At 54.4% G+C, this 22,158-nt stretch overlaps 3 protein-coding genes across 9 annotated transcripts in view; 2 read left to right on the forward strand and 1 right to left on the reverse strand.

Annotated features, from left to right (window-relative positions):
- The window catches only part of ABHD14B (abhydrolase domain containing 14B), a 5,949-nt gene extending 1,315 nt beyond the window's left edge, over positions 1 to 4,634 (forward strand). For 2 of the 4 annotated variants that reach the window (XM_027837037.1, XM_027837039.1), the window contains exons 2-4: positions 183 to 420; positions 2,597 to 2,838; positions 3,590 to 4,634. In XM_027837037.1, coding sequence (XP_027692838.1) covers positions 207 to 420; positions 2,597 to 2,838; positions 3,590 to 3,769 — 636 coding nt within the window. In that variant the 5' untranslated portion in view covers positions 183 to 206 and the 3' untranslated portion in view covers positions 3,770 to 4,634. The remainder of the gene's footprint in view (positions 1 to 182; positions 421 to 2,596; positions 2,839 to 3,589) is intronic. The other 2 variants (XM_027837038.1, XM_027837041.1) reach the window with 1 other exon arrangement.
- Positions 4,635 to 5,777: 1,143 nt separating this feature from the next.
- On the forward strand, positions 5,778 to 20,011 carry PCBP4 (poly(rC) binding protein 4). 4 transcript variants are annotated; one of them, XM_027837033.1, is made up of 14 exons: positions 5,778 to 6,317; positions 6,635 to 6,733; positions 13,661 to 13,811; positions 14,647 to 14,670; positions 14,782 to 14,814; positions 15,101 to 15,217; positions 15,778 to 15,909; positions 16,128 to 16,256; positions 16,923 to 16,997; positions 17,224 to 17,268; positions 17,440 to 17,503; positions 18,119 to 18,171; positions 18,401 to 18,570; positions 19,150 to 20,011. In XM_027837033.1, exons 3-14 carry the CDS (start codon positions 13,686 to 13,688, stop codon positions 19,457 to 19,459), a joined length of 1,278 nt encoding a protein of 425 aa, XP_027692834.1. In that variant the 5' UTR covers positions 5,778 to 6,317; positions 6,635 to 6,733; positions 13,661 to 13,685; the 3' UTR covers positions 19,460 to 20,011. The 4 variants fall into 4 exon arrangements, with proteins under 4 accessions (XP_027692834.1, XP_027692833.1, XP_027692836.1 ...); XM_027837032.1 differs by lacking the exon at positions 5,778 to 6,317 and having other exon boundaries at positions 6,613 to 6,733; XM_027837035.1 differs by lacking the exon at positions 5,778 to 6,317 and having other exon boundaries at positions 6,613 to 6,733; positions 17,239 to 17,268.
- Positions 20,012 to 20,145: 134 nt separating this feature from the next.
- GPR62 (G protein-coupled receptor 62) overlaps positions 20,146 to 22,158 on the reverse strand; it is a 3,725-nt gene continuing 1,712 nt past the window's right edge. The window contains exon 3 of the mRNA XM_027837280.1: positions 20,146 to 22,152. Within this exon, the coding sequence (XP_027693081.1) occupies positions 21,066 to 22,152 (1,087 nt within the window). The 3' untranslated portion in view covers positions 20,146 to 21,065. The remainder of the gene's footprint in view (positions 22,153 to 22,158) is intronic.

Consider the following 22,158-nt stretch of genomic DNA (forward strand, 5'->3'; position numbering starts at 1 on the left):
TTCAGCATCCCCACACTAGCCACCTTTCTTATTTGTCTGCCCTATGGTCCTTGCCTTCCTCTCTGTCCTCGAGCCTGTTGCCCATTTTCCTCAGGGCCAATTTACCACCTTCCTTGAACTTGGTTTCCCAGCTCCTCAGCCCTCAGGCTGTGACCCTAACCCCCCTGTGCTCTGTACCCCAGCAGGCCCAGTACTGGAGGTGAAACATGACCAGTGTGCAATCCAGTGAAGGCACCATCTCTGTGCAGGGACAGAAGCTCTTCTATCGGGAGGCCCGGCCTGGTAGTGGACAGACCCCACGGGGCCTCTCGGTGCTTCTACTCCATGGCATCCGATTCTCCTCTGACACTTGGCTCAAGCTGGGCACCCTGGATAAACTGGCCCAGGCTGGCTACCGGGCAGTGGGCATTGATCTGCCAGGTATGAGACAAGTGGGTCTGAGTTACCTGGAGCAGGTTTAATTCTGTCATTCAGTGGAAGAGTGTGTGTTTGGGCCTGGGGAGCAGTGTATGACTCTGGGAGCTGAATTCAAATTGTGTCAGAATGGATAGGGCTACGGGCCCTGTTGAAGAAAGTACCTTCATTCACAGGAGACAAGGGCAGTGATTAGGAAAATTGGAGCTGTTTGGGCTAGGATTTCAGAGCCTTCTGAATAGGTGTACAGGGGGGTTGGGAAGATTCGGGGTCTTGTACCTTATACTTCTAAGTACTAAAAACAGAAAGAAGACTCTCTACGCAGCTGTTAATCCCCCCCACCCCACCAAAAGAGAAGGGCCCGGTCAGAGTTGGACAGGGACTTTAGGAATAATCTAGTGTAATTCCTTCATTTAAAACAGGCCCAGAAAGGGTAAAGCACTTGGCTGTGTTGCAAAGCCAGTGAATAGCAGAGCTGGGACTAGAATCCAGATCATCTGACTTTTAGCCCAGGGCTCTTTCCACAGAACAAGTGTGTCTGTGGTGGGTGTCCAAGCAGGCTCACTCAAGGGATGGGGAAGACCCTAGATCTCCTCCCTAACTTCTAGCCTAAGCTATGCCCTGCCCCTCTCCTTCTGCCTCCCCATGGGTAGAGTCCTAAGCTGGGCAATATAGGGAAGAGAATGGGGGGATGGAAACACAGCTCCAGCCTCAAGGACACCCCCTCCTCCCCAGGTAAAAAGGCAGGCCACTTGCATGCAGTAAAAACCTAGTGGTTATTTGTACATACAGATACCCAAGCAGTCCATCCCTTTGCTAATGATTTCCAGATCTATTTATTCAGCCCATATCTCTCTGCTGGACTACCACCATGCATCTCCAAAGGGTGTCACATTCACATCTCACACTCACCATGTCCAGAGCAGAACAAAGACCTGGCATCTAGTGCCACCTCTCGATTTGCAACCATTACCCGGACACACACACCCCAAACTCCCTCCTATTGTCAAGGGCACCTCCATCCCCCCCAGTAACCCTGGCTCACACCCTCAGACTCATCCTCAGCTTCTCACTCTTGTTCAACCCATAGATCCAACTCATTGCTAAATCTTGTCATTTTTACCTTCCCAACATCCCTCCCCTTTCTTCACTCATATGACCACAATCCTTCTTCAGGCCCTCAGCACTTCTTGCCTGGACTACAGCCTTCTGACTATTCTCCCTCCCTCCAGTCTCTCCCCACTCTAATCCATTCTCCAGTCAGCTACCAGATCACCCCTCCTCTGCTCTGTATTGCCTCCGGTGTCAAATATAAACTTTTTGACATTTAAAATCCTTTATTATCTGGCTTCTTCCCACCTTTCCAAATTAGCTAAGTATAGCAGGTGCCTAATAAATGCTTTGTTCCCTTTCCTCGTCCTTGGTAAGCACAGAATAATCTTACTTGATTTTTACAAGAACCCAGTAAGACAAATACTATTGATATTATCCCTGTTTTACAGATGGGACAAATGAGGCTTAGTCACACAGCTAGTAAGTGTTGGAAACAGGATTTGAACCTAGCTGTCTCCTGACTCCAAGTCCAACATTCTTTCTTTCTTTTTTTTTTCCTAGGCAGTGGGGTTAAGTGACTTGCCCAGGGTCACACAGCTAGTATGTGTCAAGCGTCTGAGGCCGGATTTGACCTCAGGTCCTCCTGACTCCAGGGCCGGTGCTCTGTGCCACCTAGCTGCCCCTCCAACACACTTTCTACACTGCACTCTGTAAAGGGAGGGGGTTGAACTAAATGATAGTAGCTAGTGACTATTTTCATACTTTAAGGTTTGTAAAGCGCTTTACAAACAGTAACTCATTTTATCCTCACAACTCTGGGAGGCAGGTGCTAGTTCCCCATTTTACGAATGAGGAAACTGAGGCTCAAGGAGATTGTGACTTGCCCAGGGTCACACACCTGGTTAGGGGCAGGATTTGATCTCAGCTCTTCATGACTCCAAGTTCAGTGCCCTATCCACTGCAGCACTAATATCTTTAATCCCTTTTGGCTATAAATCCTATCTGATACAAAATTGTTGATTGACCAGAGTAGGTTGGGATTGACGATCAGTGCAGGTTTCTTGGAGTAGATGAACCATTTGTTTTCCCCAGCTTGCCTACCCACTGTCTTGTCTTCTCTTCCCTCCAGGTCTAGGACACTCTAAGGAGGCAGTTGCCCCCACACCCATTGGGGAGCTGGCCCCCAGCAGCTTTCTGCAAGCTGTGTTGGAGGCTCTGGAGCTGGGCTCCACAGCCCTGGTCAGCCCATCTCTGAGTGGAATGTATTCACTGCCTTTCCTCACAGCACCGGGCTCCCACCTCTGTGGCTATGTGCCTATTGCCCCAATCTGCACAGATAAAGTCAGCCCTGCTGACTATGGCCGGGTGAAGGTATGTGTGTCTGAGGGGAAGGGGGAATGAGAATCAGAGGCAAGAATGGAGCAGAGAAGGAATGACTGAGGGCATGGATGGCCCCCACTAGGCAGGGACCGAGGCTGGTCAGGATATTCCCCTGCTAGATTGGAAGCTAGATTGGAGCAGAGGAATTCTGTATTAGTGAAACTCTTCTTTAAAAAAAATAACTTTTAGTTTATATTTTTTTCAATTAACAAGCATTTATTTTCTCTCCTACCTTGCCTTTGGAAGAAAGGAAGGAAAGAAGGAAGGAAGAAGGAGAAAGAAAACCCCTTGTAACACATATGGCTAATCAGTTACCTAAACCCCTTCTCCTCCCTAGCACCATCCACTCTCCAGTGCTAGTAGTGGTGTGGGCACGGTGCTGTGTATACTACAGTCATTTAATAAATAATTGTTGAATGTAGAATGGACCTTTTTTAAAGGGGTATCCATCCTGCGTGGAAGGGGAAGGGTTGACCAAAGTTAGAGGACACCAGCCACTCTGGGTTTGATCTTTATTTGTTATTTTGATGTGGGCCCCTTAATTAGGGGAAGCTTCCTAGAGTTTTGCCCCCTCGTGTTCTCATCTCCTTTCTCATCCAGCTGACCTGCAGATTGAGAACAGAGAGGAGGCCCTCCTGGTAAATGAAGTTAGGGTCAGGGGACCTGGGGGTCAGGGGTTAAGGGTGGCTGAGGTGAACAGGTACCTGATGGCTTCCTCCACCCTTCCTCTACTCCCTCCCAGACCCCCACCCTGATCGTGTATGGAGACCAGGATCCCATGGGGGAGTCAAGCCTCAAGCACCTGCAGCAACTGCCTAACCACCAGGTGATGGTGATGGTGGGCGCGGGACACCCCTGCTACTTGGACAGCCCAGACGAATGGCACTCTGGGCTACTGAATTTCCTGAATGGGCTGTCATAAGGGCCCAGGCTAGTCCAGGCTACCCTGGACCCACCCCCTTCTGATTGGGGGGAGGGGAGGGGACTGACAGCCACATCCCTGCCCCTTTGACCTGGCCTCTTACTTCTCTTTCTGGCCGGCCTGTCTGACACTCTCCCTGCCTGCATGGCTGACCTGCCAGCTGTCTGTCCATCTCTCCATCTGCTTGTCTACTCCGAGGGAGCTGTCTGTCTAGTGCCTGGTCTCTCTGTCTGTCTTTCTCTCTTTCCTCAGAGCTATAGGTGGATGAGAAGAATCAGGAAAATTAACAAGGTGAAAACCAGGGATCCAGTCCACATGAAGGGTAATTGATTAGAAGCATTTCTCTCATGGTGCTTCCTCTGCTCCCCCTTCCAGCTCCAGCCTTTCCTGGCTCCTTTCTTGCAGGCTTCTGCACACCACCTCCCTTTTCCTCTGTCTGCCCCCACGTGCACATATAGGGTTACAGATGTACACACACACATATGTACCTGTAGGCATACATCTAGGAACATCTGCACGTATATGCGCATGTAGCAGCCCATCCATGGACACATTTGCCAGCTGAGATCTCCAGATGCAAAGGAGCTGCCTGGGATTGGGGGGGGGGCCTGGCCCCCAGGGTTCTGGGGGTGTGCAGCTCTGGAGTTCAGATGTCTTGGGCTGGGGGCTCAACTCACCGTTAGTGCTTCTTTCTGGCCTCTGCTGAGGGAAGGTGACTGTAAATAGTTGTTGAAGGGTTCTCCTTCCTCTTTCTATGCTGATACCTGAGTCCCTGACACCCATAATGTCTGCCTCTTCCTGCCTTTGAATCATGGGGGGTTGGGAGAGGAACAAAAAAATAAAGAGATCAAACCCTTTAATTGTTCATCCTTGTCTCATCTGCTCAGATGTTGTTGCCTTGACCATACCCCTTCCTCGTTCCACCCCCCCCTTCCTGTCCAGCAGATGGCCTTGTGACGCTCGTCCTCCTGTCCAGATGGAGAGTGGACTTGAATTCCACCCTACCCCCCTCCAAGGTCCCAAGAGGCTCAGAGCACCCAGGACGATCTGATTACCTCGAAGGGAATTTGCTGCTTGGGGGTGGGGCAGCCCCACATACAGAAGGGTTAATTGCCCACCTTACCTCCTGCTCTGGCCTCCGTGGGTAGAAAGTTCTGACCTTAGACTCACATCACACCCACCCCAGAGAGTCCTAATGGAGGGGCTGGTGTTGTGTAATGGATAGAATACCAGATTTGGTGTTAGGAGAGCTGGTTCCTGATTCTCATTCTTACTAGCCACATGACCTGAAGTCACTTCAGCTCAGATCATATTTCATCATCTGTAAAGTGGGAATAATAATTCATTCACTACCTACTTTGCAGGTGTTTTAAAGAAAAACGCTTTGAAAGTCTTCAAATACATTTTTTTTTGGCCTTTTGGTGAGGCAGTTGGGGTTAAGTGACTCGCTCAGGATCACACAGCTAGTAAGTGTCAAGTGCTTGGTCTGAGGCCAGGTTTGGACTCAGGTCCTCCTGACTTCAGGGCCGGTGCTCTATCCACTGGGCCACCTAACTGCCCCGGGCTTTTTTTTTTTCTTTTTTTGCCAATTTAAAAAAAAATTTTTTTTTTTTAAACCAGACCAGTGATTTCATTGATCTAGGAAACTTCCAGTGAGCATATTCCCTCTACCAAAGGGAGAGCACCTGCCTGAGCAGGGTTGTGTTCAGGATCAAATGAGATGATATTTGGAAAAAGTGTTTAGCACAGTCACTGGCACACAGTAGGTGCTATATAGATGCACCTTTTCTGCTTCCCTTCCAAAACGAAGGTACCTTCCTTACCTGTTCCCTAACTTTCTCAGAATTGCCTGAGGTACTTAAAATTAAGTGATTTGCTCCAAGAGTCTCTAGGCCAGTAAGTGTCTGGCCAGGACTTGAACCCAGGCCTTCCTGACTCAGAGGCCATTCCCTTGTACCCTGTTGGTTCTTTAAATATTTATTATTATTGAAAATGAGAAAGGGGGTGTCAGAAGGAGAAACTGAGGCCAATGAGTCCTCTCTCAGCTGCCGACCTTGGCCCCAGGTAGGGGGAGGAGTGGGCTCACTTCCAGCAGCCTTCTGTTGTGCTGGAGGTAAGCCCTCGGACCCCTCTCCCTTCTTCCCCTCCTCTCCCCCTACACCCCATACTCGGTGCTCCAGCTGGAGTGACAGACCCGTGAGGGACTTGGGGCCACTGGGATTTAGAGTGTAGAAAAATGTTGTGGCTTAGGTCTAAAGTAGTTCTTGGGGGTGTGTATCCCTTCCTCTTCACACCCCCCCACACACCCTGCCCACACCCAAATAGGGAGACCAGAGAGAGTCCTTAGAAACCCTCTAGGCCACTTCCTTCATTCTAAAGCTGAGGGAACTGAGGGAGAGGAGGAGAAATGGGAAGAGAGAAGAGGCAACCCACAGACAGCCAGACAGGAGGCAGAGGCTGGAAGCCGCTCAGAGGGGCCAGAGGAGGATGGGAACCCACAAGGGCAGGGAGCTGAGCAGAAAGGAGACAGTGGCCCAAAGAGAAGCAGGTGGGTGGGAGGGAGGGAGGGGGCGCCGAGTATCCCGTGCCAGCCCGGTCAGTGCATCCCCGGGGAGGGGGCAGCCCTGGCCTCCCTGGCATCTGGGCTGGGCTGGAGCTCGAGGCTGCGGCATTGTTGGGGCCCTGGCGCCTTTATCTGCTGTAATCGGATCCCAGAGGGAGGGGAGGGGGCTGGGGGGAGGGGAGGGGCTGGCGGGCGGGCAGGCCGAGGGAAGGGAGGGAGGCTGGGCGAGGGGGGGGGGCACACATATTCCCGTGCTCCTGGCCCGGCTCGGGCTCGCCTGTCAAACACTTCATTGTTCGCAGCTGATGTCACTAGCAGTTGTGAGCGGCCGCCTCTCCCGGGGACAATGTGGCACTGAGCGGCCCAGCCACCCCCCCAGCGCTGCAGGACAGACCCCAGAGGTACCGGCAGGCTGGACTGGGCTGGACTGGGCTGGGCTGGGCTGAGCTGGGCTGGGCTGGGCCGGACCGGGGTGGGGGGGGAAGGGGCAGGGGCAGGGACCCTGCTTGGGGAGGAGAGGGACTGCACCCTGGGCTGGGCAAGCGGGCAGGGGGCACAGCAGGCGCCTGGCCCTGCGGGGGGCCTCGGGAGAGACCCTCCTTCCAGCAGGTGACTCCAGGGCCGCAGCAGGCTGGGGCGTCAACCACAGCCCCAAGCCGGGCCCTGGGGAAAGTTGGAAATGGGGTGGGGGCCTTTCCTAGGGGGCTCAGATTTCTGGGGTGGGGGCCAGGGAGGGAAGAGGCCGCAGTGCTGGACCTGGGGCTGCAGGGAACACGCCCTGCTGGCCCCCAAGGGACAGGGCAGAACCAAGGACGCTTGCGCAGGCGGGGCTGGGATGGGGGCAGGGAGGGGTGGGCCTGGCAGGCCAGGTGCTGATTTGGTTGCTGTCCAGGGCCCTGTACCTGTCCCCCCAACCCCGGGTTCTTTGATTCAACACCCTCCCCTCCAGCTTGCTCTCCCCTAGCTGGCCATCTCATCCCCTGAGCCCCAGCTCTGCTTCACAGTCTGACACCCAGACACCTGTAATACTTACAGCCAGGCTCCTCCACCCAAGGCACCTGACTTCCATCACCCACTCCCCACCTTCTCAGGCTACCTGACCCTATCCGAGCTCTCCTGACCCCCGAGACACCCCTACTTTTTCTATCCGAGTCCCTGCCCCCTAACTTCAGCTTTTTCTGTCCCAGCCTCATTGCCAACCCCAGACCCCACTTCTTCCTTACTGCCTAGCTCAACTTCCAGCCCTGACTGGCCCAGGTACCCCTACTTCCTCCAGCCAAATAGCTCTAATCTTTCGGATCCTGGGCTTCCAACTTAGAATGGGGATGGAGACCTGGAGTTCTGGACAGTTGGACATCTCCCCCTGTTGTCCCTCCCATACCCTTGGAGTCAGAGGCTTCTCCTATCCTTTCCCCCAACTTCTGAGGTTTTTCATCTTAGCTTGGATTCAGTGGCCCCCACCATGTAAGGCCCCAGCACCAGCAGGACCACGGCTAGCCCTAGCAAGGGCAGGGAGGTGCCCACTGCCTGCTCCACTCGGACTGCCATCTTATGACCTTTGGCATTTCAGGGCCCCTGCCTCTCTCTGTCCATTCTACCCATTCCCTCTGAGGGAAGTGGTACTCAGAAGGGGGAGCACTAGATACCCAGAAATGCCAGGGCCTTAACCCCCTGCAGCCTCCATTCCTAGCTCTCCTAGACTTGGCAACCCCACCCCTATCCTTATGCGCAGTCAGATTACCCCAACTCCCCTCCCCTTCCCAAGACCCCTCCCCACCCAGGGTCCCAGTTCCCTTCCTCCCAAGGAATAGCTTCCTTGAGGTCCCAGCTTCAATCCTGCCCAGTGTTCTGGATCCCCTATCCCAGGACCCTTCCAGGGTCCTAGCTGCTCAGCATCCTTGCTCCCCTCCCCCAGTAGCCCCCCCTCATCAGCATGCAGAGCTGGACGGTCCAAACACAAGGGGATTGTTCTCCCTGGTTGCTCAGAGAGGAGGGCCTAGTGTGGGGGGACGCCCACAGCCCACACACCCCATCCAGGCCCAGGCCAAGGCAGAGGGAAGGATGGAGGCAGACAGCCTGTGCTGAGACCCAGCCCTTCCGCCCCCTAGCTCAGTGGCTGCCCTTTACTTTAGTGTTTGATCCCTTCCTATCCCCTCCTATCACTGTCCTACTGATTCTAGGTTAGGGCAAGGGAAAGATACTTGGGTTGTACATCAGGAGACCTGGATTCTAGTTCTGGCTCTGGCCCTGACCTTAGCAAGTCATGGAACCTCTTGGGTCTTGTTTCTTCATCTATAATTGGGGAATGGGGGTTAGACCTGATCGCCTTCAAGGACTGTATAAGCCGTAAGATTCGTTTAAACAATGCAATGACCCTATTAGCTCCCTCAGGCCCTAGGGTGCCCAGCAGGAGTCACCCACTTTCCTCCTCCCCCACCCCTTGGGTTGGTGCTGGGCAGTGGATCAGGACCCATTTCCTGCCCACCAACGCTTGCCCTAAGCCTACTCCCTGTTTCTTGTCTCTTTCCCCGCCTCTTCCTCATCCTGTAGTCTGCCCACCTTCTGTCCATGACTCAGTGGAGTAGGGATTGGGATCAATGGAGATTCCCAAAGGGAGAGGTTGACAGACCTCTCCCATCCCTCTCTGATCCCTGGACCGTTCAGTCATTGCTCCCTGCTATTTTGTCTCCCCTAGAGAAGAGATGCTAGCAGGTCAGTAAGCAGGCTTTGGGCTCCTCTCAATCCTTGGGAGTGCGGGAAGGAATAATCCAGGGATTGTCAGGTTAATACCCTGAAGAGCTTGAAGCATCTCTAAGGGTGTTCTTCTGTCCCTCCCTGCCCTGAGCTCAGTGTCTTCATGGCCCCATCCCTCCCTGTCTGGAACTGAGCCTGAGAGCCAAGAGACCAAGGCAAGTGACTTCATTTGTTTGATTGGCTCTCCCAACCTCCCAGGTCCACAGCCTCCTGGCTGGGCCCTGACTGCCCTGGGATTCAGCTGGACCATCCATTTCTGGGAGAGGTTGGTGGAGACAGGGAAATGGAGTCTCCAAAATGCTTAGTCCAGAGTCAACGGATCAGAGATTTAGAGCTAGAAGGCACCACAGAGATCATTTCTTCCAACCCACTCATTTTGCTAATGAGGAAACGGCCAAAAGTTCCTTACAACTTGCCCAAGGTCAGTGAGTGAATGGCACAGCCAGAATTTGAACCCAAGCCCTCGGACTCTAGATCCACGACTCTTTCCAGGATGCCACACTGCCTTTTATAAAAGCAATTGTTGACTTACGGTATGTGATGGTGAATTTTTTCAAATCCCTCGATTGTGTCCACAGACTGCTACACATCTAGATTTCTAAATACTGAAAGAAAACTTTGTTCTTTTATCTTGTCTACTACTACGTATCTCTCATGAAGGCAATCTCTGTGATGAAAAACTAGGGCTAGTTAAAGAAATTTTGGTTGCTCACAAAAAAAAAATAGCGTTTTTGGAGGGAGAGGCCAGAAATAACTAATGATGGCTAATTTATAGGATTGTCTTAGCCATGCAGATACAAAAACTTTTTTTTTAAAGAATCCGATGGGCTCGTGAGGGAGGGTGTGTGCTGATGGGGGCCTTGAAGCTGATCATTTACCCTCTTTTCCCATCTCCAAGGGACTTACTCTGATTCTTTCCCCCTTGGTCCCTGGGGTCCCTTGGGCCCTGAGGGCCCTCACACTGGTCCCAGGCTTGACAAAGGGGCGTACTAAGCATAGAGTAGCTAGGAGCCGGCATCCAGGACTAGGTGCTAAGCAAGAGCTGGGGGAAATCACTCCAGTCTAGGACAGCCTAACTCAAAAGCAGTTGCCAATAGGCTGTCCCTAGGGTTGGTGAGGTATGTGTAGCAGGCAAGAGAGGAGTTTGGGGAATGAGACCTAAGAAAGGAGTGTGGGGTGGAAAGCTGCCTCCAGGAGTGGGCCTGAGCCCTGCAGCCAAGCCCAGAAGCCCACCCCCACTCCATGCCCCTGGGATCCTCCTTCTGGAGCCTGAACTGAAGGGGAGAGACAGCAGAGGGAGGGAGGGAATCCCTCCATGCGCACTTTGGAGTCAACCCACCACCACTCCCCAGCCCCAAGAGCCTTCTTCCCTCCCCACCCCACCCCCACTGGATTGTTCTGCCCTAGAACAAAGCCCGGGTGGACACTCGATCCGAGGAGGAGGGGGGCTAGCTAAGCCCCCAGCCCTTTGCTGGGGCAGCTGTCACAGGAGAGAGACAGCTGGAGGAGGGAGGGGGAGGGAAAGTAGGGGGAGGGGAGGGGGGGGGTCAGGCTGCTTACACAGCTGTCACCCCTGTGCCTCATCCGGCAGTGTGGGTGGTGGGTGGGAGTGGGAGAAGACTGTAGGAACAGGGAGCACTGGGGGCTTGGGAAAAGACCCTGGGAGCTGGCTCCATGGGGGTTGGGGGCCCATGGGGAGGATTTCCTAGAAAAGCAAAGGGTGGGAGCTATATAGGGAGTCTCTTGCTGACAGAAGGGCTATAAAGAGGGAGCTGTGCCCCCCAAACCCCTAGAGGTGAGGGTGAGGTCAGTCTGTCCTGACGCGTGGCAGCCACATGGCCCTGGGCAGGGGCCCAACGCCCACTGTCACCCTGCCCGACCTGGCCAGAGCAATAAATAACTCCAGAAAGCCAGGCCTGGAATGACAGATAAGCAGCGGGCACGCAGATCTCAAGGGCCCTGAAGGAGCTGGTCCCCGGCTGGGGTCAGAAGAGTGCTGCCAGGCAGGGGCTGGAGACACTAGGGATCCCATCTCTTGCTGTCCTGGATAGGATCTTGCTCTAAGAATGTCAGAGATGAAAATGATCCCAGATACTCTTTAGTCTAGATTTCTGATTGTATAGATGAGGAAATAGCCCAGAGAAGGCAAGAAAGTGGCAGAGGTGGGGAAGGGAGGCCTGGGTCTTTTCTGTGTATCCTCTCCCCGTTCTGTTACTCTGCCCCTGCAGAGGCGAGAGGAGAGAGGAGAGAGGAGAGAACAGGGCTGGTAGCCACCCTCAGGAGCTGCAGGCTGTGAAGGAGCAGACAGAATTCAAGGAGACCAGTGTTCTTCCATATAGAATAACAGTCAAGATGGTAATAAGCATTCTACAGGCAACGACCCCTTCACCCACACCCCCATCAGAGTCTGGCCTATCAATGGGGACACCCCACCCCCAGCAATAGGGGGTGGTATGCAAAGAGCATGCCACCCCCTATTACCTGCAGGTGGGAAATGGCTTGCTCAGTGTGGGAAGGACCACGGCTCTGTCTCATTAGAGGGGGGACTTGGGGCTCAGACTGTCGCCAAAGTCAGGGCCCTGTTTGTTTCTCCACCACACATATGAACTGTGTCCCCCTCATTTGGTATGTCCAGCTCGCCCCGTTCCCCAGGCTGCTTTCATCTTTGGGCTGGTTGGTTTGTTTCAGGGGGCGGGGGCCTGGCCAGTGCAGACTGAGCAAGGATTTCCAAGCAGGATTAAGGTCTAGGATTAAAACTGGTGGGGGGGACAGGGGCCAAGACCTAGGAGGGGAGGGGCAGGTGGCAGGGAGGGGCTCCGAACTGTAGGGGTTTAATCCTAGCCTTATGCTCAGCCCCACATTCTTCAGGGGGGTCCTGGTAATAACATTAATAACCCCTGACATTTATATACTACCGCCTGCTCCTCCGAAAGCACTTTCATATTTCATAGTCTGGCGGAGCAATAGAGTAGTCAATAAACTTTTCAGTGCCTACTATGTGCCAGGCATTGTGTTAAGTACTGGGGACACAAAGAAAGACCAAAGACAGTTCCTGCCCTCAGGGAGCTTACAGTCTAATGAGGATAACACACCAACAGTTATGTACAAATAAGATTCATACAGGATAAATTGGAAATAGAACGAAGGCGCTATCATGAAGGGGAATTGGGAAAGGCTTCTTATAAACAAACTGAGGCCCAGAGAAGGAAAGCCAGTTGTCCAAAGTCACACAGCGAGTTAGGGTTAGAACTGCTAGAACCTACAGCTACTGTCTCCTGACTCATAGGCTAAGAATTCTAATAGAGATGTGGACTGGAACTTTGACTTCTTGGTATAGGGAGCTCCCTCTACTAATGGAATTTGGCACCTTCTCGTGATTTATAGACCTCTGGGAAGCTGCATGCCTTACCCAGGGTCACACAGCCAATATATCAGAGGTGAGACTTGAATCCAGCTCTCCTTGGCTCTAACCCCAGTTCTGATGCCTTACTGACACTGCTGATCAGTATGAGACTTTTTAGACTATTTCGTAATTAGGCAGGACATAGATTTCCCTCTAGAGCATATTGCTTCCCTCAAGGAAGTCACAACCTGGAGGAGGTAAAGAAGGGTTGGAGTCAGGGCCTGCATCTAGAGAGTAGACCAAGGCCAAAGGCTGTGCCTCAGTGGTGCAGGCAAGAGGCACGAACTCCAAGGCTTGTAGGTTGAAGAAGTGAGCGTGGGCGGGGGTGGCCAAGGAGGGCTTCCCAGAGAAGGTGGATTTTGAGCTTGGTTCTGAAGAATGGGGAAGATTGAGAAGTGGGTAGGAAGACACATAATGACCCCTGTAGACAAAGATCTGGAGGGGAGATAAGGAGGAAACCGGCCCGGCGGGAGCTGAGGGCCCATACAGGGAGGAGCGGGAAATGAAGCTGGAGCCACGTCTTGGAGGGCTTCACACCAGGCTGAGTTGAGACTCTTCCAGAAGGCCTTAAGGATCCCCAGAAGTATCCTGAGTGAGGAGGTGATGGCAGTCCCATGGGTAACACCAATTGTTGGTAGGGTGGCTCACAGCTCCACTACCTTGCCTTAGCCCCACTGGTCTGCTCTGCCTTTGGAGGGTTGGTGAGGATGCCTATCTTTGGGGTATGGGCAAGGTGACCTCTCATACCAATGCTAGGGATTTCCCCAGCTCCCCTCCTTCTCAGCTGTGGTCATTAGATGTCACCAAGAGGTGGTTCTATTCTATTCTATTCTGGTGATTGGGTACTAGTAGGAAGTATTATTGTATGTGTAATAATTAGAATATGTATAATGATAGTCTTACGTTGATACAGAGCTTGATGGCTGACCAAGCTCAATTTTATCTCCTCTCATTTCATGCTCACAAACTCCCTAGGAAGGCTGTGACAGAGGTAAGGCCCAAGAGAAGGGAAACTGCTTGCCCAGACTAGGGCCAGAGCCCTTTTGAGAACCCAGTTTTCCTAACTCCCCAGGATGGGCCCTTTCCATTGTCCTGAGTGTCTTCCTTCAGTGATTTCTGGCACCAGAGCAGACGGGGCCCATGCGATCCTCTCTCTCCTCTGCCATTGCAGAGCAGGCGGCCATCAGGCCAGGTGGATGCACTGTCGGGCCACCTCCTCGGCAGCAGTCTCCCCAGACAGAATGAGCGGCTCTGACCCAGGGCTCGAGGAGGAGCCGGAGCTGAGCATCACCCTCACACTGCGCATGATCATGCATGGAAAGGCAAGGCAATGTATTTATGCTGTGGTTACTATGTGCTAGGTACTGTACAGAGAGCTGGAAATACTGGCAAAAAACACTGCCTTCAGAGAACTTACATTCTAATGGAGGGAAGACCACACCCAAAAGGGACTTGAAAAGGGGGAAGAGGGTGGGATGAAGCTACCCTGGTGTGGGGGGCAGGGTGTTGAAGGAAGCCTCCTGCTCCTCACACCCCTAGAAGGAAATGACATGGGCTAGTCTGAGTTCCTTCCCAAAATGGAAGTCCTAGGAGGAAAGGTCCAGTGTTGGGGCAGGGAAATAGGGAAATGGGCAAGGGGTACTTGGGAGAAATGTTGGGGAGCTGGGAGGCAAGAGGTGTGGGATAGGCCAAAAAAGCTGAAAGGAACATTATTGCAAAATCATAGTACATCAGCTCTGGAAAGACCCCTTCATTTTGTGTGGAGAAACTGAGGCCCAGAGGAGGAATGGGCTTGTCCAAGGTTGTATAGTTAGTGGCATAGTCAAGACTAAAATTCAGGCCCATTATTTCTGGTCTAGGGTTCTTTTTGTCAGGAAGGATGGAAGCTGGGGTTGGGAGAGCCCATGGACCTGGGCTCTGAGGGGCTCTGGCACTGGACCGGCATTGTGCTTCCAAAATTCAAGCACCCCAGATCCACTACAATAGAACGTGTTTTTTTTAAATTGATTACTGTGGCTTGGATAGGCTCAAGGTGCCTCGGTGCTTGGTAGGAGGGAGAGGGAGGCTGGGTGCCTTAGAGGCCCAGAAATAGGGGAAGGCTAAGAGAGAGGGAGGTCAGAGCTTCTCTGAGCCAGGCTTGTCTCCTTGTGTCTACAGGAGGTGGGCAGCATCATTGGAAAGGTGAGTGACATTCGTCCTTCCAACCCTTCCCTCAAGTCCCCTGGCACCATTGCCCCACCATACCCCTCATGCCTGCCAGAGCATAGGATTGTACTTTCCTTCCTTCCACAGAAAGGGGAGACAGTAAAGAGGATCCGGGAGCAGGTGAGTAGCTGAGTGTATGGGAGCCTGAGATCTCCCTGGGACAAGGACAAACAGACACAGCTGTGTCCTTCTCCAGGGCTGAAAACAAGAGGCTCCCAGAGGAGAAAAGAGGGATTTCCCAGTCTCTGTGAGGGGTTGCGGGGAGTGGGGTTCAGGGGCAGGGAGGGCATTAGAGGGAGTTTTCCTGGGGAGAATGGGGCTGGGCTGTGGCCAGATTGATGTGCCTGCCCTCCTCCTGGGGCTTTGGCCCCGGCTGCCCTTCCCTCCCCACCCCTCCACCCCCCAGAGCAGTGCTCGGATCACTATCTCAGAGGGCTCCTGTCCAGAGAGAATCACCACTATCACCGGCTCCACGGGCGCTGTCTTCCATGCTGTGTCCATGATTGCCTTCAAACTGGATGAGGTGGGTTACCAGAATCCAGGGCCCCAGGGCTTCTGTCTCTGCTCCACCTCCCCACATCCCAGAGTTGGGCGTTGGACGTCTGAATTATGAAACCTAGTCTGGGCACTGAGCCACAGAGGCAGGAGCTGGAGAGACATAGGCCCTGGCTGAATGGGGGAGATGGGACCCCTACCTTCAGGAACTGGTGGTATAAGGGGAAGAAGGCTCAGTCCCTCTCCTCCGGGTTCCTTCACGGAACCCCTGACCTGAAGGGGAGATCAGGTCCTTACCTACAGGGAGCCCCTAGTCTAAAGGGGAGACAGAATACCCCCTGAGTATTCTTTTAAGACAACATGAACAAATGTCAACCCAAGTATCTGGCCCTGAGTCCATTAGTCCTGAGAGGATAAAAAATAAAGAAGAAATCAGTCAGATATTAATTAAATCTTCCCGGATGAAGTGAATCAAGTTGCATTTTCAAAGTTGAGGAAAGAGAGAATAATGGAAATGATGAAGCCTCGAGATGGGGTGTGTAATTTTTTGGGGGGGGATGACTGACTTATCTCCCCCCTGTTCTCTAGGACTTATGTACAGGCCCCCCAAATGGTGGCAGCATCTCTAAGCCCCCAGTTACCCTTCGGCTGGTCATTCCAGCAAGTCAGTGTGGTTCCCTCATTGGGAAAGCAGGGACCAAGATTAAGGAAATCCGAGAGGTATGGAAGCCCTCTTGGGGTAAGTCCAGGGAGGAGCTGGCCTTCCCCGCCCTGTCCAGGGTGATGATGATGTCTCTCTCTCTCTGCTCCCTACCAACCCCATACCCGCCACGGGGGAATCCAGACGTCCTGACCTCCCCCAATGGAGGGCCTGGGTGGAGTCCCCCACGCCCATCTTAGCCAGCAAGGGTCTGAGTCATTCCTTTTTCCTGACCCAGACTACAGGGGCTCAGGTCCAGGTGGCTGGAGACTTGCTTCCCAACTCCACAGAGCGGGCAGTCACCGTTTCTGGGGTCCCAGATGCCATCATCCTCTGTGTTCGCCAGATCTGTGCAGTGATTCTAGAGGTACTGGACTGAGCGGACCTTCTCTGTCTCCTCCTGCCCCCACCCCTATCCTCCTGAGGATTACTGCTGGTTTGTCCTGGAAATAGGGCTGTGGACACGGAGAGATGAAGGATGCTGGAGCTTAGGACCCGAGAGGGCAGTGTCAGAGGTCATGAATTAGGTTGTGGAGAATAGGGGTGGTGGGAGGGATAGATGGTTGAGGAGGATCCCAGAAAGTGAGGGTAGGAAGTTTATGAGCTGAGTCTGGGCACCAGCTCTTATGCACCCACAAGTGAGGGTAGATATCAAGGTCCCAGGAATGGGGCACCTGCTTTCCCTCTATACCTGTGGGGTGGGTGTCTGTGGGGTGGGAGGGATATGGCATGGGGGGTTTCTGAATTGTCCTAGGTGGTGGTGGGATGGTCAGGGAAAATCAGAGAGTAATTTCCTAGAAAAGTTCATAGAGGTGGGTGGGGAGAGGATATTGAATGTCAGTAGGAGATTAGTGAGGTATTGGGGTTATCCTCAATGAGGATTTAGGGATTAATGAGGTTTTGAGGTACAGTAGTACAATTGGCAAGGCATAGGGGAGTTATTAGATGTTATGGGGGTCAGCTGGGTTATGGGTGGAGGGTCCTATGGTCACTGGGGACCTTGTCCAAATACCCCCCTCCCCATCCCCTCCAGTCCCCTCCCAAAGGAGCTACCATCCCCTACCACCCCAGCCTCTCCCTGGGCACCGTCCTGCTCTCCGCCAATCAGGTAATGAGGAAGGGGTACAGTAGGGGGGATTACAAGGGAAGGGGAAAGAGGGGATAAGGAAATTTGTGGGTCCAAGGAATGGGGTGGGGTAGGGGGACACACTTGGATTCCCCAAACATCCCCTCAGCAGCCTGAACATCTTGCCCCCACTACTCCAGAGAGATGGAGAAGCAGAGAGAAAAGGAGGTTGGCTGTTACCATGGTAACTGCCTCCCTCCCCACACAGGGTTTCTCTGTTCAGGGCCAGTATGGAACAGTGACTCCAGCAGAGGTGAGTGGGGCCAGGCCCCCTTACCCCTACTCTCTTCATGCCCTCCATATTCTCTCCCCTTCCCAGAGCTAGGGCCAGGCAAGCTGGCAGAGGGAAAACTGGCTAAGGCCAGGGGTGGGGGCAAGATCAAGAGCCTCCCCTCTTATCTCCCTCCCCCTTCTCCTTGGTCAGGTCAGCAAGCTCCAACAGCTGTCCGGCCATCCCGTCCCCTTTGCTTCACCCAGTGTGGTACCAGGTGAGTGAGTGAATCCTGGGGCTGGGGCAGGGGCCAGATGCCTTTACAAATAGGATCCACTCAGCTTTTGGGCCCCAAACCTCCTAGGGTCCAAAAGGCTCCTGGGAAGAAGTCACTCTCAGGCTGTGAAGCTAGAAAGGACCATAGAGATCAGCTAGTTTTATGCCCCGCTACTTCCCATGTTATAGAAGAGGAACCTGGCCCAGAAATGGGGAAGAGACTTGTCCCAGGTCATACCCACAGTAAATGGAAGCAGGATTCAAACCCAGGTCCCTCTGATTCCAAATCTGGCACTCTTCCTATTACACCCCACTGAGCCCATGGGGTCTACATTGAGCGGCAACAGTGAATCGTGGGGGGAACACTGGACATCTCATCACACCTCTGAGAATAATCTGCTGTGTGGCTTTGGGCAACCCCCTTCCCTCTCCAGGTCTCTATTTCCTCACCTGTAAAACGAGGGGATGAGACTGTATGGTCACCAAGGGCCATTGGAGTCTGGACAATCTGTGGTTCCCAGGGTTTCCTGGGCTCTTGGATCAGGGATGGGGTGAGGGAACTCAGTTGTGATGCCCAGGTTGTCCCAATCCTTTGGGTTCTCCTCCCTTCCTTTAGGACTGGATCCCAGTGCTCAGACCAGTTCCCAGGAGTTCCTGGTTCCTAATGACGTGAGCCCAGTGTGGGCAGGGGGCTTGAGTGTTGGGATGGGGGTGGGCCCTCCCTCGGTGCTCTAGGGAGTGGAAAGTTAAGGATGGAGTCTGGGAACAGGGCTGCATTGCTTCCCTGTTCCCATTTCTGCAACTCTGTGGGGAGGGGGGCTGCCCTATCCCCACTCTGGGTCTGAGGCAGAGGATGAGACCAAAGTCTCAGGACTGACGGCCTCTCCATTCCCTTTAGCTGATTGGCTGTGTGATCGGGCGTCAGGGCAGCAAGATCAGTGAGATCCGGCAGATGTCAGGGGCCCACATCAAGATTGGGAATCAGGCAGAGGGCTCAGGGGAGCGGCATGTTACCATTACGGGCTCCCCTGTCTCCATCGCTCTGGCGCAGTACCTCATCACTGCCTGGTGAGCTTTGGGGAAGATGGAGAATGAGTAGAGCCCTTGGGGGAGGGAAGAACTGGACCCTGGGGGGAGGGAGAAAAACACCCCCAGTCTCATATTCCTCAACCCACTCCAAGTACCTTCTCAAGGTGCAGGACATGTGGGTGAGCCAAGACCCGGAAACACTGGCTGATGTTGACTTTTGTCTCTCCCTTGCTCCCCTCCCCCCCATCATATCTGTTTCTCTCCCTCTCCTTGTCTCTCTGCCTTCCACCTTTCCTGTTCTCTTTCCCGTTTTCATCCCTCCCTCTTTCCACATCTCTACTCTACCCTTCTGTCTGCTCTCCTCTTACCCCTCCCTGGTCATTCTCAACTGCCTCGCTTTCCCCTTCATTTCTCCCCTCTTCTCTCCCCATGTGCCATTTTTCTCCCCATTCCCTCATCTGTCTTTGTTTCTTTGACCCCACCTTCTGCCCAATCATCTGCCTCTAATATCTACCTTTCCTTCTCATTTCTTCTTTCTTCTCTTCCTGATGTCTCTTTCTCTCTGTCTGGCCAATGTCTTTATCCTCTTTTGTCCCCCTTCTCTACCTCTGCCTCCAGTTTAGAGACGGCCAAGTCTACCTCAGGAGGGACCCCAGGCTCGGGTCCTGCAGACCTGTCAGCCCCCTTCTCCCCACCCTTGGCCCCATCACCAGCCCTGACTGCCCTGCCTGCGGCACCTCCAGGCCTACTGGGCACCCCCTATGCTATCTCCCTTTCCAACTTCATCGGCCTCAAGCCCGTGCCCTTCCTGGCCCTGCCCCCATCTTCACCAGGGCCACCTCCCAGCGGCCTCACTGCCTACACTGCCAAGATGGCAGCTGCCAATGGCAACAAGAAATCAGAAAGGCAGAAGTTCTCCCCCTACTAAAGCCAGGGAAGGAGCCGGGAGCCAGGGAGTGACACCGCAGGGCGGGGAACAGTCCTGACTCCTGCTCCTTGGGAGCCCCGTTCTGCTTCTCCCCTGACCCCCACCCCCACCACAAACACACTAGGGGCCAAGGCAGACGATTCCCTAGCAACGTTGACACCCATACGCATGGATTTTAGGGCCCCGTGGCCTCAGCCAGTGCTGTCCATCCAGGATCTCTTATCTCAGGCCAAGTTGTGGGGGGGCAGGTGCTGACCCAATTCTAGGAAGCCAGCGGGAGAGGGAAGAGATGGCAGAGACAGTTATGTAGCCCCAGACCAACTGCCTGGCCAAAGGGACTGAGCCCCTTTCCCTTTCCCTGCCCCCTGCTCATCCCTGACTGGGATACAGGAAATCCCAGGGGAGAGAAGAGCCTCTGGGGCCCCCTCTCGAGGGGCTCCCTCACATCCACGCAGGCTCCCCCTGTTCTCCACCCACATAGGGCTCCTGCTGCTTGAGCAACATCCTCTTGACTGGAACAGGCTGGCTGGGAAGGGGCATAGCAGGGGGGTAGGGGCCAGGATTGGGGGGCACTGCCAGGCAGCTGGGGGTGGGGATGGGGGAGGGGGTGGGGCAGGCGCGCTCTCAGCAGCCAAGACTCTGTACAGTTTTTTCAATCCAGTTTTTGAATAAATATTCTCAGTGACCTGGATGTCTCCAGTTTGAATTGGGGAAAGGGATAGGCAGAGAGCTAAGGGGGAGACAAGACTAAAGTCATCTTTAAGAACACGTTTCCCATGTGCTTCCATGGCCCAAGGAGCATCCTTGTTTTGGGGCCCCCCGGAGGGTCTCTCCCCACCTCACCCGGTTGGGCCCCCCCTCAATTCTCTATCCTCACCCCGAGTAGCTGTGTGAGGATTCCTGATCCTGCAGTCTTGGCTCTGGCTCTTGGCCCCATCCAGTCCGGCCTGGCTTTTTATACTTCTCCCAGGCATTGATCCTCTGGTTGCCAGGGACTTCAAGGTCGTCCCATCCAGACTCCTGCGTCAGGGTGGTGACCCATTCCTGGAATATGCTGGAGTCTTAAAGTCAATCCCGACCCAGAGGAGGTTTCCACAACCTCCTTTAGTTACCTCCTTGACGTGGTCGAGGAAACCTTTTTGTCTATCTGACCACGGGGAGAATAGGTGTGTGTGGGGGGCGGGGTCTGGACGGGAGACACTCTGGAGCAGTGAAGGATGGAGTAGGGGGAGGATGCCACTCCTCACTGCCAGTTTGGGAGGCCTTGGGGACGAAGGGGCCCGGGGGAAGGGGGAGACTCCAAGGGCTCCTAGCGGGGTGGGAGACTGTGTCCTCTGAGGAGCAGGGCTGGGCTTGGTTGTGTCAGGGGAGGCCTGCTGGCAGACGAAAGGAGAGCTCGTACACACCCAACCGGGGCAGAGGCTCCCCAGGGGCTCTCGTCCCTAGCAAAGTCGTGGGGGACGGGAGGCTCGGGCTGGACACAGTACAAGACCACCCTGAGAACTGCTAGTGCAGGGGTGTATGTGTATCTGCTTGGCTGGCTGGCTTCCGTCTCTCTGGTATTTTAGGATTTCCTCCTCCCCTTTTCCCTCCCCAGTCTCCTCTTTCAGGTGGTCTCTCCCCGGTCCAGGCCAGGCCCCTCCGCAGTCATTGTGTTTGCTTCCTGGCCAGCAGAAGGATCCAGGGCTGGGCTCTCTGGGTCTCCCCGGAGGAGCTTCAGGAAGCTTTGGGGGAGCCAAGTTCCCGGTGGGCAGTGCCAGGGTCCTGGGACTGCTCGGAGCCAGGCTCGGGCCAGGCGGCTCAGCTCCTCACGCACAGGCCGCTGCAGGAGACCGTAGAGGAAAGGGTGGGCAGCAAAGGAAGAGTAGGCCAGCCAGGTGAGGGCCACCTCTACGCCTATGCTCCAGCGCCCAGGCAGCAGACACGCAGCAAAGAAAGGCAGCCAGCAGCCAAGGAACTGGCCCACCACCAGTGCCAACGTCAGGGCTGCCTTGCCACCTACCAGGTGTGGGCTGGCCAGCCGGGGCGGCAGGATGGACAGATGGCTGTCCAGGGAGTCTGAGCGGGGCCGTGGGCCAGGAGCAGGGGGTGGGGGGCGAAGAGCTGCCAGTCTGGCCACACGAAAGATGCTGCCATAAGAGACCAGGAGGAGCAGAGCAGGCAGAGCGAAGGCTAGGATGGCCCAGAGAGGCCGGAAAGGTCCTGGGGGACCAGCCACCAGAGAGCAGTTTGGAGAAGGCCGGCCCAGGAGTGAAAGCCCCCCCAGGAGACCAGACACACCCCACACGAGCCCCAGCACCAAGATCGGTGGGGGCCGGGGCCGGGGCCTCAGCGGATGCAGGATGTAGCGGTAGCGCTCCAGGCCAAGGGCAGCCAACGTCAGGGTGCAGGCTGATACCAAGGTGGCAGTGACAAAGCGGGCAGCTCTACACTGGCCCCGGCTCAGGTACACGGTTCCCAGGCCTGGGGGTGCCGCTAGCAGGCCCAGGGGCATCACAGAGACTGCAGCCAGAAGGTCTACCAGGCAGAGGTGGGCAAGGTAGATTGCTTTCCGGAGGGCAGGGGTGCGGAGGACAACAGCCAGCACGGTTCCATTGCCCAGAAGGGTCACCACCTCCAAGAAGGCGGCTGGGATGAGCCCAACCAGACGGGATGATGGGGACCCTGCCCCCAATGTCTCATTTAGCTCAGTCCTGTTG

The sequence above is a fragment of the Vombatus ursinus genome, unplaced genomic scaffold (genome assembly GCF_900497805.2).
Source record: "Vombatus ursinus unplaced genomic scaffold, bare-nosed wombat genome assembly UNPS02014820.1, whole genome shotgun sequence".
Lineage (NCBI taxonomy): Eukaryota > Metazoa > Chordata > Mammalia > Diprotodontia > Vombatidae > Vombatus > Vombatus ursinus.